The 15,643-nt window shown below is 36.7% G+C and overlaps 1 protein-coding gene across 2 annotated transcripts in view; it reads right to left on the minus strand.

Moving 5' to 3' along the window:
• Stxbp6 (syntaxin binding protein 6) overlaps positions 1 to 15,643 on the minus strand; it is a 294,011-nt gene that overhangs the window by 8,346 nt on the left and 270,022 nt on the right. For both annotated transcript variants that reach the window (XM_003464759.5, XM_063246316.1), the window contains one exon: positions 103 to 260. In XM_003464759.5, coding sequence (XP_003464807.1) covers positions 103 to 260 — 158 coding nt within the window. The remainder of the gene's footprint in view (positions 1 to 102; positions 261 to 15,643) is intronic.

A 15,643-nucleotide genomic window follows, 5' to 3' on the forward strand; every position in this document is an offset into this window, starting at 1 on the left:
ACTACAAGAAGATATTTTTCATAACTTGAGTACTTAAAAAGTTTTGGATACTCCAATTTCTAAAAACTCAGGGCTGATGCCCCTGTCTTCACTTTGGCCCACCTTATGTGCAGTTTCTGCAAACTGCTGGGCACTGTTCTTCATGTCTTCTGTTTTCTCTTCTGCTCGGCCTAACCGCTCTCCACGCTCATTCAAGGCCTGGCTTGCCTTTTGTACAGCACTGGTCACACTGTCAGCAGCTGAATGGAGGATGCTGTTTCCTGGAAGGAGAGGGAGGGCATTAGAAGCTGGCTCAGCTACAGTAAGCAGATTCTACACTATGATAAGGCCTCAGGTTTGAGGAGAAAAGTCAACATTTCTTGTGGTTCTAACTAACTCACTTGTAGGAAGAATCCACACAGATAGAATCCAGGACCTGGGCAAAGCCTGGATGGTTTTTGCATGCCTATCTATCCTGGCTCAAAAAAGATGGATCCCATATGGATTGATGACTTGGCTTTCAAAGGTAAATGAGAACCATGTCAAGTTGATAAAATTAGGCAAGTTCAATGAGAAACATCTGGATCTAATGTGCATTTCCTCTTGACTTGCAATATAGGTGAAAAATCCCAGGAAAACTAGGCCCGTTGCATTTTCCCTGATATAATACTCTATGTTCCTCTCAGTTTTTCCTTTTCATTTTATCACTTCACCCAGTACATGTATGGGTGTATGGCTTGTAAGAGCTATGAATCAGATTCAAAGTTCAAAACAGTTGTGTTAGCTCCCTTCTTTGAATCCTGTCCCATAGCTCAGACTGTTGGTTCTCTTTGCCTCTGATCCCTAGTGTATGAGATTTGCATATAATTAGCAAGCAGAAAACCACTACAGAAACTGGTCCTAGAAGTAATTTGGCATTCCTAAGTTCAGGAGTGATGATATGAGGAATCTGAAAACCATCATGTTTCCAAGGGCCATGCATTTCTAACATCCTATTTCCTAAGTTTTGGGTGTAAAAACTTAGTGGTGAAAAACGTGTAGGGTACATAGCCCACTGAGAACTAGCAGCTTGCAAAATGGCAACCAAAGGAAATTTATAGCTGTATTTGTGAACAATGAGTGGAAGATATTTAATGACATTGTATGCAATAGCTTAATGTATTTCTGTAAGTTTATTGTACCATTTAACTTTGTACATACGATGGATACATCTAGCCACAGATAGTTTTTAATAGAAACATAATTCCCACTGGCCTCAACTGCAAAGGCTTTCTAATTTCTTCTCTGTGGGAACAGTCTGTGGTTTGTGGAAAAGGATCTCAGGCATAGAGAGTACCTGGTCCAGAGAAAGCATTTAGTAAATTATTTTCCAGTTTTCTTCTTATGGAGTAGATTTCAAGGGCTTTAACCATATATGAAAGGAGAGAGAATGCAGTTGACTTAGTGATACCAGTTGTAGCAAGTATCCTATGAACCAAGATAAAAATAATTCAATGCACATGAATAACAAGCATAGGAAACTGAGCACCAGGGAAATCTAGTAAAACATGAGGGCAGGAAATGGTGGGTCTGGAACTTCAGAACAGATTTAGAACTCCTGGTTCCTTTTGTTTCACAACATACTTATGACTATGATTTTAGCCTGGTATCACTGGCTAACATTTATATAGCATTTGTAATCATAAAGCATTCTTTTTTTAACTAAATATTTTTTTTTAATGAAGAAGGGAGAGATTGAGATAAAAGAGGACATAACAACATAACAATACAGGTCAAAGCATGACAGTTTCAGCAACCTAGTGCTTCACCACCAAATAGCCCAACTTAATAGTAGCTACCATAGTGTCTTTTTCCTTCAAATATTTGAGTATAACTTCATATACTATACCTTCAAATATATCGACTCAGTGTAAAACCATTCAAATGGATGAAAGCATTGTAGGGTATTTAGAACCAGTTAACAGAAAACGAACAATGGTTTCTATATTATCTCTTTGCATATAACAATTTTTGTTTATACTATCACATATAATCCAGCAAGATACATCATGATAAAACCAATGAAGACAGAAGAGCCATAGTTTGGTGGCACTTCAAAACAAGATGATAGTAAATCAGCACTAGATATTATGATGACTTATTTTCTTCAAAATAGCTGTTCATTTCATCACAGGCAATAATATCAAGCAGCCCAGAATAAAGCCATTCCAATTAATAAGTGAAAACTTTATAAGGTTTCAAGGCCACATAATGGGGAATCATGATTACCACATACTTTTATATATTTGAATCATTACTTACATTAGGGAAACTATTCAGTATTCACACATGTGAGATTGATTTATTTCACTTATGAGTATGGTCTCAAGCTGTGCCCATTTATTGATAAATATCTCAATGTGATCCTTCTTTATAGCTGAGTAATACTCCAGTGTATACAAATATCACAACTTTTTTATCCATTCGTCAGTTGATGGACACTTGGGTTGTTTCCAAGATCTGGCGATTGTGCTGCTATAAACATAGGTGTACATATATCACTGTGGTATGATGCTTTCAGTTCTTCTGGGAATATGCTTACAAGTGGAATAGCTGGAACAAATGGGACTTCCAATCCCAGCTTTTGAGAAATCTCCAGACTGACCTCCATAAAGGTTGTACCAGTCTACACTTCCACCAACAGTGTAAGACAGGCTCTCCAGCGTTTGTTGTTGTTGGTTTTCTTGATCCTGGCCATTCTTTCAGGAGTGAGATGCAATCTCAGTGTGGTTTTAACTTGCATTTCTCTAATGACCAATGATGATGAACATTTTTTCATGTATTTATTTGCCATTTGTATTTCTTCATCTGAGAAGTGCGTATTCATCTCAGTTGCCCATTTTTGGATTGGATCTTTGAATTTTGGGGCTCTGAGTTTTTTTTAATTCTTTATATGTTTGAGACAAAAGTCTCTTCTCTGAGAGGGACTTAACTAAAATCTTTTCTCAGTTTGTGGGTTTTCTTTTCACTATGCTGGAGATTTCTTTTGACATGCAGAAACTTTTTAATAAGAGGTCGTCCCAGTTACTGATTCTGGGAAGTATTTCCCGTGCAGTTTGAGTCCTGTTCATGAATTCTCTACCTACCCCTATGTCTTCAAGATTTCTACCAAATTTGTCTTCCAATAGATTTAGTGTTTCTGTTTTAATATTCAGATCTTTGATCTACTTAGATTTTAATTTAGTACATGGTGATAGGCATGGGTCTAGCTTTAGTTTTCGGCAAATGGAGAGCCAGTTTTTCCAGCACTTTATTAAAGAGACTGTCGTTCTTGCAGTGAACCTGCTTGGCTCCTTTATCAAAGATAAGGTGGTTGAGTGTATTTGTAGTTGTGGTTGTACCTTCTAATCTATTCCATTGATCTTCGGCTCTGTTTTGATTTCAATACCATGTTGATTTTACTACTACTATAACTTCAAGTCAGGGATTGTGATGCCTCCTGCCTTGCCTTTGCTGCTTAGAATTGCCTTTGCTATTCTAGGTCTCTTCTGGTTCCAGATGAATTTTAGGAGTAATTTCTCTAGATCTATGAGGTATGTTGATGGTATTTTTATTGGGATTGCATTGAATCTGTACAACAGTTTTGGGAGAATGGCCATTTTCTCAATGTTTGTTCTTCCTATCCATGAGCAAGGGATGTCTTTCCATTTTCTGAGATCATCTTCAATTTCTTTTTTCAGTGTATTATAATTTTCCCTGTATAGGTCTTTCACTTCCTTTGTAAGAGTAATTCCTAAATATTGCATTTTTTTTGCTTGCTAGTGTGAAGAGTGTGGTTTCTCTTATTTCCCTCTCTGTGACTTTGTTATTAGTGTATAGGAATGCTATTGATTTCTGAGTATTGATTTTGTATTCAGCTACATTACTGAATTTATTTATTATATCTAAGAGTCTTTCAATGGAGTTTAGGGTGTCTTCTATATAGAATACCATGTCATCTGCAAACAATGATAATTTAACTTCTTTTCCTATCTTTACCCCTTTTATTCTCTCTCTTGTCTAATTGCTCTAGCTAATACTTCCAGTACTATATTAAATAGGAGTGGTGATAAAGGACATCCTTGTCTTGTGCCTGATTTTAAAGTAAAGGCTTTCAATTTTTGGCCATTTAGTATGATGCTGGCTGTTGGTTTGTCATAAATGGCCTTTATTATATTGAGGTAAAGACCATCTACACCAATTTTCTGTAAAGTTCTTATCATGAATGAATATTGGACCTTATTGAAAGCTTTTTCTGCATCTATAGAAATGATCCTGTGATTCTTACTTTTGGCTTTATTGATATGGTGGATTACATTTATTGATTTACATATGTTAAAATATCCCTGCATTCCTGGGATGAATCCCACTTGGTCATGGTGTATAATCTTCTTGATGATTTGCTGCATCCTATTTGCCAATATTTTATTGAGGATTTTTGCATCTGTGTTCATTAGGGAGATCGCTCTATAGTTCTCTTTTTTAGTTGGGTCTTTCTCAGGTTTTGGTACTAGAGTAATATTTGCTTCCAGGAATGACTTAGGAAGGATTGCTTCCCTTTCAATTTCATTGAATAGTTTGAGGAGTGTCAGCATTAGGTCTTCATTGTATTTCTTGTAGAATTCTTCAGTGAATCCATCTGGGCCTGGGCTCTTCTTTGTAGGTAAGGACTTAATTACATTTTCAATTTCATTAACAGCGATTGGGTTATTCAGCAGTTTTATATCCTCTGGATCTAGCTTTGGTACTTCATATGTTTCTAGGAATCTGTCTATTTCTTCTGTGTTATCAAATCTTTGAGAGTAGAGGTTTTCGAAATAGGTGTTGATGATCTTTTGTATTTCTGTAGAGTCTGTAGTGATTTCAACTTTTTCATTTCTTATTGCATGAATTTGAGCTTTTCCTTCCCTTTTTCTTAATAAGGTTGGCTAGGGGCTTATCGATTTTATTTATTCTTCAAAGAACCAACTCTTTGATTCGTTGATTCTTGAATTGTCTTCTTAGTCTCTATTGCATTGATTTCTGTTCTGATTTTCATAATTTCCTCTCTTATTTTGGTTTTGGGCTTGGCTTGCTCCTCTTTTTCTAGCTGTTTGAAGTGTAGCATCAGGTTATTTATTTGTATTTGTTCTGTTTTCCTGATGTGGGAACTCAGTGCAATAAATTTTCCTCTGAGGACTGCTTTCATTGCATCCCACAGATTCCGGTAAGTTGTATCTGCATTTTCATTTTCTTGTAGGTATTGTTTAATTTCTTCTTTAATTTCTTCTGTGACCCACTGATTACTCAAGAGTATGTTATTCTGTTTCCATGTGTTTGTGGGATTTTTGCAGTATCTTTTATTGTTAATTTCTAATTTCAAAGTGCTATGATCCGATAACATGCAAGGGATGATTTCAACTCTTTTGCATTTGTTTAAATATGTTCTGTGAGCTAATATATGGCCTATTTTAGAGAATGACTCATGTACTGCTGAGAAGAATGTGTATTCTGATGTTGTTGGGTGGAACATTCTGTATCAAGTCCATTTGTTCACAGGTGTGATTCAGTTCTGTTATTTCTCTGCTCACTTTCTGTCTGGTTGATCTGTCCCTTGGTGTCAATGGCGTGTTAAGTTCTCCTGTTACAATTGAGTTACAGATAATTTGAGTTTTCATTTCTGTTAATAGTTGTTTTATATAAGTTGGTGCTCTGGAGTTTGGTGCATATATATTTAAGATAGTTATCTCTTCCTCTTGGAGTTTCCCCCTAACCAGTATGTAGTGACCTTCTTTGTCCTTTATGATCATTGTTGGTTTAAAGTTCACGTTGTCTGCAAACAGAATGGCTATTCCTGCTTTTTTTTTTTTTTTTTTTTTTGATTCCTGTTGCATGAAGTATTGTTTTCCATCCTTTGACTTTCAGTCTGTGAGTATCTTTCTGGGTTAGATGGGTTTCCTGTAAACAGCATATGGTTGGATTTTGTTTCTTGATTTTGTTTCTGCTAGTCTGTTTCTTTTGATTGGTGCATTGAGACCGTTTACATTAATGGTTATAACTGTTATATGCTGGTTTATTTTTGACATGTTATCTCCCTGCTGTTGCATCTTTATCTTTCTGTTCTGTTTAATTATCTGCTTTCCTTAGTGGTTTTTTTCCTTTGTGCATCTAAACTGTCTCTCAATATTTTTTGCAGGGTTGGCTTGGTTGATGAAGTTCTTCAGCTGTTCTTTTTCATGGAAGTATCGTATTTCACCATTGATTTTGAATGACAGTTTTGCATACATCAGTCTAGGTTGGAAATCATTTTACTTTAGAATCTGGAATACTTCACTCCATGCTCTTCTTGACTTTATTGTTTGTGCTGAGAAGTCTGCTGTGATTCTAATAGGTTTTCCTTTATAAGTCACCTGTCTTTTCTGACAGCTTTTAATAATCTATTCTTGTGTTGGATTTCTGGGATGGTGATTATTATATGCCTAGGTGTAGTTTTATTTTGGTTATGACTATTTGGATTTCTGTAGGATTCACTGAACCTGATGTCAGTTGCTGATCTAATACTTGGGAAATTTTCAGCTTCTCTAAATATCCTCCTGACATTCTTTATGTTGTCTCCTTCTTTTTCATTAATCCCTATCAATCCTATGTTATTTTTCTTTGCATCATCTTGCAGTTGTTGAATTGTTATTTCCTGATTCCTTGTTATTTTTAAAAGATCTTTCCTTTCCTGTTCACTAGCTGCAATCCTGTCTTCAAGGTCTGAAATTCTATCTTCACTTTCATTGAGGCGGTTTTTACAGCTTTCAGTGGAGTTTTTTATTTCATGTATATCTCTGTGCATCTGCTTTATGTATTCTGTTTGTTTCTTATATTGCTCATCTAGGGATTCTTTTTGTTAGTTCCTCCAATTTTCTAACTGTGTTTTCTTTAGATATATTTAGAATCTCTTTCATTTATTTTATCATTTCTTCTTTTACCTGCGAGATTATTTCAAGTTTTAATTCCTTTAAAGCTTCCTGGAGTTGCTTATTTCAGTAGCTATTATGTCCGATATTTGAGGTGTATGGCATATATTTTCTTCTATATACATCGATCCTAGGGTTTCTTGAGATGGGCTGGAGGTTTGAGGTTGTAATTTGGTCTTTCGTTTTCATTTTCCTATATTTCTGTGTTTCAAGTGTTATTTGAAAGCTTCCTCAGGGTCTGTTGGAAATCCACTTCTATGTTCGCAGCTCCTGGGACTCTGGCACCCAGTTCTTGCAGGCCGCTGGGCCTCTAGAACCAGTGGCCCTCTTCTGCCTGTTTAGAACTCTGTAGTTCCAGATAAGCTGGGCTCCAGGGACCCTGTGCGCCTGCCTGCTTGCTGGAAACTCCACAGTTCTCCAAGCGCAGCCGGAGTGGGGAGGCGAATGTAGATGCCTCAGACCCACTTAGCCACTTCACTGCACCCAGTAGCCTGGAGGGTCTTGAACGGTCTGGGCTTGGGGCAGAGTGCATTGGGCACTTACCGCAGGCCACGGGGCCTCCAGAACTGGTGATGCTCTCCTGCTTGCTGAGATATCCACGGTCCTCCAGACACACGGGGAGGCAGATGCAGGCGCCCCAGATCCCCCCAGACCTTCCTCTGCACCCAGATGGTGTGAGAGTCCCAAATAGGCTGGGCTCTGGGGATAGTGTGTACCCACCTGCTTGCTGGAAACTCCACAGTTTTCTGAGTGCCTATCATAAAGCATTCTAATATTACCTCATTTGATTGCCCGAAAATTATACTAAGATAAGAGAGATGAAGATGCTTACACAAGATCATATCACCAGGGAAGTGACATGGCTGGTACTTTGTCTTGGTTACTTTTCTCTTGTGGTTGTAACAAAATACCTGACACCCAAAATTAAAGAAGGAAAAGGTTTGTTTAGTGTAAAGTTAGTGGATGTTTCAATCTGTAATTAGCTGAATCCATAGTACAGGGGCAACTGTTCAAGGCAGCAGAAGACAGAAAAGCAATGATAGCAAAAAGGGACAGAAACAGAACAAGCCTGTTTCTCCCTTATATTGCATGGAGGCTACCCACATGTGGGTGACTGTAGCACTCACACTGTCTCCGTGCCTCTTGCACAGGCTCAGGATGCTTACAAAGTGAAGATCCTGGCCCTCTGCTGCATCACTGAATTAAACTTCTAGACTTTTCAAGTTGATACAACGAACAACATTCAAGGGAAGTAAGGGCATGTCCTCTACATCTCAGGATGTAGAACTGCTGAGATACTTTTAGACTTATAAACTTCTCAATCATTACACATTTAAACCTGGTTTTCCACTGTCTTTTGCTTATTCTGTACCTTCTTCTTTGGAGGTATGGTATTGGTCTCACAAAGCCTCCACTATGACACAATTGTAGGCACTAGTATACTGACAGTTTATTCCCCAAGGTAATATCTGACTGTTTCTGTCCTCAAAGTATTCCTTTCAGTAAATTAAGAGTCATTGCCCATGTCATGGTACAAATGAAGTAACCTGAAGAAGGAAGAGACCAATGGGCTGTAATGAGAAGATTGGTAAGACACTAGAAGGTATAGGGCAATAGGAAACAGGCAAAAGGAAAATGTTTCCTTTTTAGATTCTCTCTGTATAACCACAGTTTAGCCATGAGAAGACTAGGAAAAATGGGGCAGGAAATCAGCAATTGAATGGCTAGAGATAAAGGGATTTTAGAATTAAGTGCCATTGAATTTTCAGCGTATACAATTAAGACCTATCTTTCCCTATTGAACTTGACCCATATTACCTCCTAGAGGTTATAACATCTGTGCCTCTGCAATGAACCTGTTAAGTCCATGTACAAGCCATGCTGCTTTCCTTGTCATAATTTTCTTAATGTTAACCTTATATATGATGTCAGGTTGAAATTTGTCTTAGTCACCTGTCTCATCCCTGGGACAAAATATCCAATACCTGCATCTTAAAGGAGATGTTTATTTTGGCTCACATTTCAATCCATATTTGCTTGGGTTCAAGGCAGCATAACATGGTAGAGAAGAGCTGCTAAGGGGATGGTAGCAGGCAGAAGCAGAGAGAAAGAGATCAAGGGAGGAGCCAGGGAGGCAAAACCTTACAGGGCATGCCCCAAAGACTCAGCTCTTCTGACCAGACCCCACCTTCTCATAGCAAGCCAACATTGAGCTCTCATAATTCAGTCTATTATTGTAATTCCAAAAGCTCCACCTATGATTGTGTGAAGCTTTACAGGGAACATCTAGATAAAAACTATAATGATATCACATTTTATATGATGCCATTTAACCTATAGTTATTATAAAAAAGAGAATCAGTGATGTATGGGGCACACATCTATAATCTCATTATGTACTTGGAAGATCAAGCCAGGAGGATTTCAAGATTGGGCAAGTCAGTAAGATCCTGACTCAAAATAAAATGGGGTATAGCTCAGTGGTACAGTCCTTGCTTAGAGAGACTTGGGTTCAATTCCTACTCTACTAATAAGGAAGGAGAAAAAAGGGGAGCGAGAGAATAGGAATGAGAATGAATACAGTGGACCCCTGAAATTCGTAGATATTATGTTCCTAGAGCACCAGTGAATTGTGAAAAATTGTGAATTTCATATATGGTCAGAAAAATCCCTTTATAGAAGCCTGTTTTTATAGTTTAAATCTTAAATATGCTATATATTCCACAGTACTGTAACCATTTAATTTAATAAAAATACTATATACTATCTCAACTTCCTGGAGTGTCTTAACCATCTGGCACTTAGGTTCATTGCCAGAAGCCTTAGAAAGTTCAGGGTATTTTGGTGGCATCTTAGAGATCTCAGGATTTTAAGAAGAACAAAACGAGAACACTTGAGATAGCTACATGCCATACAGCAATCTGTTATGATGTGGGAATGCTGTTATATCTGCCGGAGATGAGTAATAGGAAAGAAGAAACCAATCAGCAGCAAAAAGAACTAAATAATGATCTTGGATTGGCTCTTGCAAACCTCCCACAGAAAAATAAAAACAAACAAACAAAAAACAATTGTGTACAGTATTTGCAGTTCCCAAGAAATTGCAGGAAGGTCATTTTCACATACAGATTGAATTTGAAAAGATTTCATTTTTTTTCTATTGAAATGACCCTTTGATGACCCTTCCCTAAATCTGTAACTTTTCTTCTCTTTTGATTTTGATCTTCTATTTATTTACTTGTCTCTGGGGTCTCTTGCTTATAATTCCAGATTTCTGTCCTCCTCACACTCTCCTTGGGGCAAGCTGGCCCAGGTCATGGCTGCAGTGACAAATCTTTCTATCCCTGGAGGTTGTGTTGCTAAGCTCAGACCCAAAGGAGATCTCTTAGGAGACAACTCAAGCTATGACCCAAGGTTATCTCAAATTCAGTATGTTTAAAACTTATCCCATCGGGGATCTCCTTCTGAAGGTAGTGGCCATTGATAATTCTCTATTATCTTGTTTTAAAGTCCTGTGTTGTTTTCATTGTTTTTTTTTTAGTTGGGTTTTATTCTATTTTGTCATGTTTGATTTTATTGTATCTGATTGGATGGGCAGCTATTTCAAAGATAACAAGATATATTATGGCAGCCATTTTGGATCTACTGTTATTTTGCTTTGAAATCCTGTATTGCATTCATTGTTTTGTTTTTATTGGTTCTATTCTATTCTATTTTGTTTTGATTCTGCTATTCTGATGGTATGGGCAGTTATTTTGAAGACAATAAGAGGCATTATGGTAGCCATTGTTGATTTCCTATTATCTTGTTTTGAAATCTTGCATCACTTACACTGTTTTGTTTTGGTTGGCCTTATTCTGCTTTATTTTGCTTGGTTGTAATCTCTTTAAAATAAAAATTATTTTAAAAAACTGAACCTAGCACCTTTGCCTGTATACAATAATACTTCCATTCACAAATGATTCTATTTGCAAACAATTTGATTTACAAATAGAATATTTGACAAATTTTGCCTCCATTTGTGAACTCTGTGTCAGATGACGAACACAGCTGTGGCTGTCTGCCCTGAGTGAACATGAATGTGGCCATCTTCCCCAGAACTGTGGAATGAATTAAGTTCTTGAGGCATCACTATATTCACTTCTTCTTTAGGTGTCAGTGAATAACCTCAACATTTGCCCAGACAGAAATCTGGCAATCTAGATTCTTCCTTTCTTTTTAGTCCAAGCAAACTGAAGTTTACTTTCTACACAGTTCTCTCCTTAATGTCCTACTGCCTTACATGCATGCACAGAGAAGATTAATTCTTTCATATGCATGTCTGATCATTGCTAGAAATTAAGTTGCTGGTTGAAAGAGCATAAACCGTTTTGAGGGTTTTAATGTTTGCTGGAAACTACTCCCTGAAGAATTCATTCAGCATTCAAAACTATTCACAACATGTATGCCAGACAATTAGCAGAATGACTTTGAGAGAGTTTAATTTATCTAACCTTCAATTTTCTTACCTGTAAGACGTGGGTCCTGTTATCCACCTCACATGCCCACCATGGGGCGAAGATGCAGAAGTGTACCAAGTGCCTCAGGCTCTCAGTGGAAGGCTGTTCCACTTAAAGTCTCATCTTCCCTTTAGGGAATTCTGGAAAAGTGGCACAATACCATCCAGTTCTATTGGATTTTTCCTTCTCTTTTCTTCTACCACAGGTCTAAGCATTTTGAAGCCCACAAAAGATACTTAGATATCTTTCTGTAGCTTAGTGTGTTCCTTATAGAAGGAATTACACACATGTCCACTAAATCAAGGCTTACTTTGTAAACAGGATGCCTTACTCAAAAGTTGGGGCCCATTATATCATGTGGAGTTAAATCTGGAAAAAAAGCAGTCTCCTGAGGCAGACAGATCAGTAATTCTCTCTAAATAGACAGATAGCATATTAATACCCAAATTTATTCAAGCAGCCTGAAAAGCTGTCAACTGTAGCAAATAAAGTCAATTAACTGCCTTCTGAATGATAGTTTCTAGAGAGCACAGCAGAGACTGGTCTTGCTTCAGTGTCACTCTTTACATGAGATCCACTCGATGTATGTTTATAAAAATACATATGCTGATGTCTTTTATGTTAAGTGATTTAGAAGACTTTTTCCAGAGAAAGACCTGAAATAAAGCCATGGCATTTGTACTCAGTCACTGTTAAAAAGCACAACTAAAAGAAATTTAAATGTATAGGAAAATGAGTGAGAGTCAAATACACTGAAAAGTGACAATAGAAGAGAAAGAAGAGGAAGAAAGATTTTCTGGAGCAAACATTATGCACCAAACAGTTTAAATACTAGTATATTTTTTTTATTTAATTATCTTACACTCCAGACTGTACCTTGATATTTAAAAATTTTAATTCTACAGCTAGTAAAGAGGCATTTTAAACAGTATTTTCAGCCAATACTTCCTACATAATAAAGATGCATATGTAGATATTTGAAATGCAAAATACTTAACTGTTTGGAAAATAAGGCAAGAAGATAATCACTTTAAAAATAAGTGATTGAAGGTCAGGCGTGGTGGTGTATGCCTATAGTCCCAGCACTTGGAAGGCTGAGGTAGAGGATTGCAGGGAGTTCAAGTCCAACCTGGGCTACATACTGAGCTCAATTACAAAGCAAGACTCTGTCTCAAAAAAAAAAAAAGTGATTGATAAATATATGCCTATCTATACTCAGGGTTAAGCAAGCATGCTCATCTAAAGAACTCTCTTTTAAAAGAGAAATTTCCTTGTACGTATACACATATAACTGTATGTTTGTATATGTATGCAAGATAGATGCCATGATTTATGTTGGTGGCCCCAGGCCTCATGCGTTTGCATTGTGCATTTGTGACTGGTTCATTGTCTAGTGTTTGGATTGATGGTGTTAATGCTAAACCCACATAGGAGTGGGGCCAGGATGGGATGTAATGGCAGGAAGAAGGCGTGTCTTGCTCTCTTGCTGGTTTCTGCCTTGCTATTTGCAGCCACCATGAACTGCAGCCCTGCCATGCCACCCTTCCCTGGAGCCAACTGAGTATGGACTGAAACCTCCAAAAACTGTAAGAAATAAACCTTTCCTTTCCAAATTTTGGTCATCAGGTATTTTGTCTCAGTGACATGTAAAAAGTAACTAAGACAATAGATAACTATGCTACTAATCTCTGTTAGCTAATCAAAAAGAACAGTTTGTGCTGTCACTGTTTGGCCAATTTTTATTTCTAGATCTTTTAACCTGAACAACTACTTCCCAAATAATATGCAATATATTAACTAGTGTTGATTTATTACTGTTTTGTTGAAATTCTGTATTATTGCTATCTTTTTCTCTGCTTTTCTTTTTAAAATAAAAAAATAAAAGTTTCTTAATAGTTTGGATTACATCTATCCTATAATCATTATTAAATGTGTTAATAGGCCAGAACATTAATATTCTCATATTGTTGGTCAAAATGAACATAATAATTTGTTCTGAATAGAATTAAAATGGGCTTTGTTCCATTTTTATTTATGGTATTAATTTTATTAGCCAAACAACTTCATGAATAGGACAAAAGGTACATTTATGTCTAGTTTAATTTTGTCTACTAACATTCAAATTAATTTCATTGCATACTAATTTGGAATTTACCCAAGATGGTTTTTCATTCCTTTGTGTCCTTCCATTGTGACCATTCATTACTCAGTACCTCTACGATTAGAGAACACGATAATAGGATCTAGTTACAGTAGAATCCTGGTTCCTTGACAATTCAGTCTCCTTGCAGCCCCAAAGCCACTCAGTTCCTAGACTCAGACACTGTTCTCTGGCCTGTGATGAAAGCACTCACTCCTGCTGCCATTATTGGTAATCTGTCTGCATGTTAATATGATACTTCAAAGGAGATTTTGCTTAATACTGCAACTTGCACTAAACCTTTTATAAATAAAAATTTAAACAGTCATGATACAAGTTTTTACATCTATAAGTAGAGTGTTTAAATGCAAAGACCTATCCATTGAAACAAGTGGGTTTTTAATTCACAGACTCCTTTAATTATCTAAGATTAATACAAGATTAAGAGCTGTATCAAACTCACTTCACATAATACTGATTAATCAATACTGTAATACCACTTCATTTCGGTATTTGACAACCTCAAGTAAGATAAAGTCTTTCAAAAGGTTAAATTTCATTTGTACTTTTGTGATAATGACCTAATTGGATACATTATTTTAAAAATCATGGTTATCTTAAAGGAATAGTCGTTAATCTATGCTGGGCATATCAGCCAATCACAGTGAATGGAGAGTTACTGATAATTCATGCCTACTGCTTGGCAGATGCTGTGAGAAGTGTTATTTTCCTCAAAGGGAGATACTCATTTCATTTAACTATATTTTTTATAGTACTGATGATTGAACACAGGGCCTTTTCACTAAGCTACATTTCCAGCTTTTTCTATTTTGATACTTTATATTTTGAGATAGGATATCACTAAGTTACTATATTGCTCAGGCTGAGCTCAAATTTGTGATCCTCCTGTCTTAGCTTTCAAATTTGGTGAGATTATAGGGATGCATCACCACATTTGGCTCAAAGGCAGATATTTATACCTTATTTTATAGTTAAGGAAATGAGCCCCTAAGGTAAGAAATGAGTTTATCCAAGACTACCATGGCATTGATTCCAAGGCTCTTAACAGCTATATGGGTTAAAAAGTGCTACATGAAAAAATCATTCTGTGATAAAACAACTGTGAAATATGATCTAGCCTGGCTGTCTCATGCAAAAGTTTGGAAAAACCTTTAACAAGCTAATAAAAAACTGTGACTGCAAAAGAAGTACTGGGTGGGAGTGGGGGATGTATGGTATAGAGCTTCCCAAACACATTTACTCATAGGAACCTCTTGTACAGAATGTCATGGTGAGGGAAATTCTACAAAATTTGCACTGGGAAATGCTACAATAAACTATATGGACTCCTAAATTTAAAGAGAAAAAAAATTCAGGCTGCCCTCATCAATTTAGTAATAGACAAGTCATGTAATTACATTAAAAAGGCTTGCTTTAATTACATTAAAAAGGCAGTGGAACAGATATAGCACGCTGAATGGCAGTTCCAGAATTATCTTTTGTTTGAAGTTAGTGGCTAATTTCAGGGACCATGAAATTTGCTTGTTGCCTGGAGATGTGATGAAGAAAAATGGACTCCACACTCAGGAATACTTTGTAAGTCCATGGACTCCAAACCTACTCAAAGATTTTAAAGTTATTTTGTTCTTGAGGTTACCAAAGAAAGAAAAAAAAATACTCATTATATCAGGTAAATGTATTCTGTCGGCTATATTAAGATAATTTAGTAGAATCCTAAAGACTCAGGAAAAAGCCAAGTGCTCCCTCCCTTTCCTTTAGACAATTAGGAGTTCATACTCTCCTCTTAAGTCACTGTTCCAATGTTCCCAATGACAAAGGTCAAACATTTAAGGTTTTTTCCAGCTTTATGGGAGCTTCCTTAATGGCCCATTGTTCTTTTCAACATCTAACATCAGGGTATGGAGTCATATTCACTGATAATTTTAATTTTCATTTAACTTTGGTTCTCATGAATATATTCTTACAAGTATTGTGGAGTGCCAGGATAACATCCAAAGACATATCTCTTTGTTTGTTGGTAGAATATCAGGGTCTCAGATGCT

Source organism: Cavia porcellus, unplaced genomic scaffold (assembly GCF_034190915.1).
Source record: "Cavia porcellus strain 051 isolate PalLab524CR breed Dunkin Hartley unplaced genomic scaffold, mCavPor4.1 scaffold_1, whole genome shotgun sequence".
NCBI lineage: Eukaryota > Metazoa > Chordata > Mammalia > Rodentia > Caviidae > Cavia > Cavia porcellus.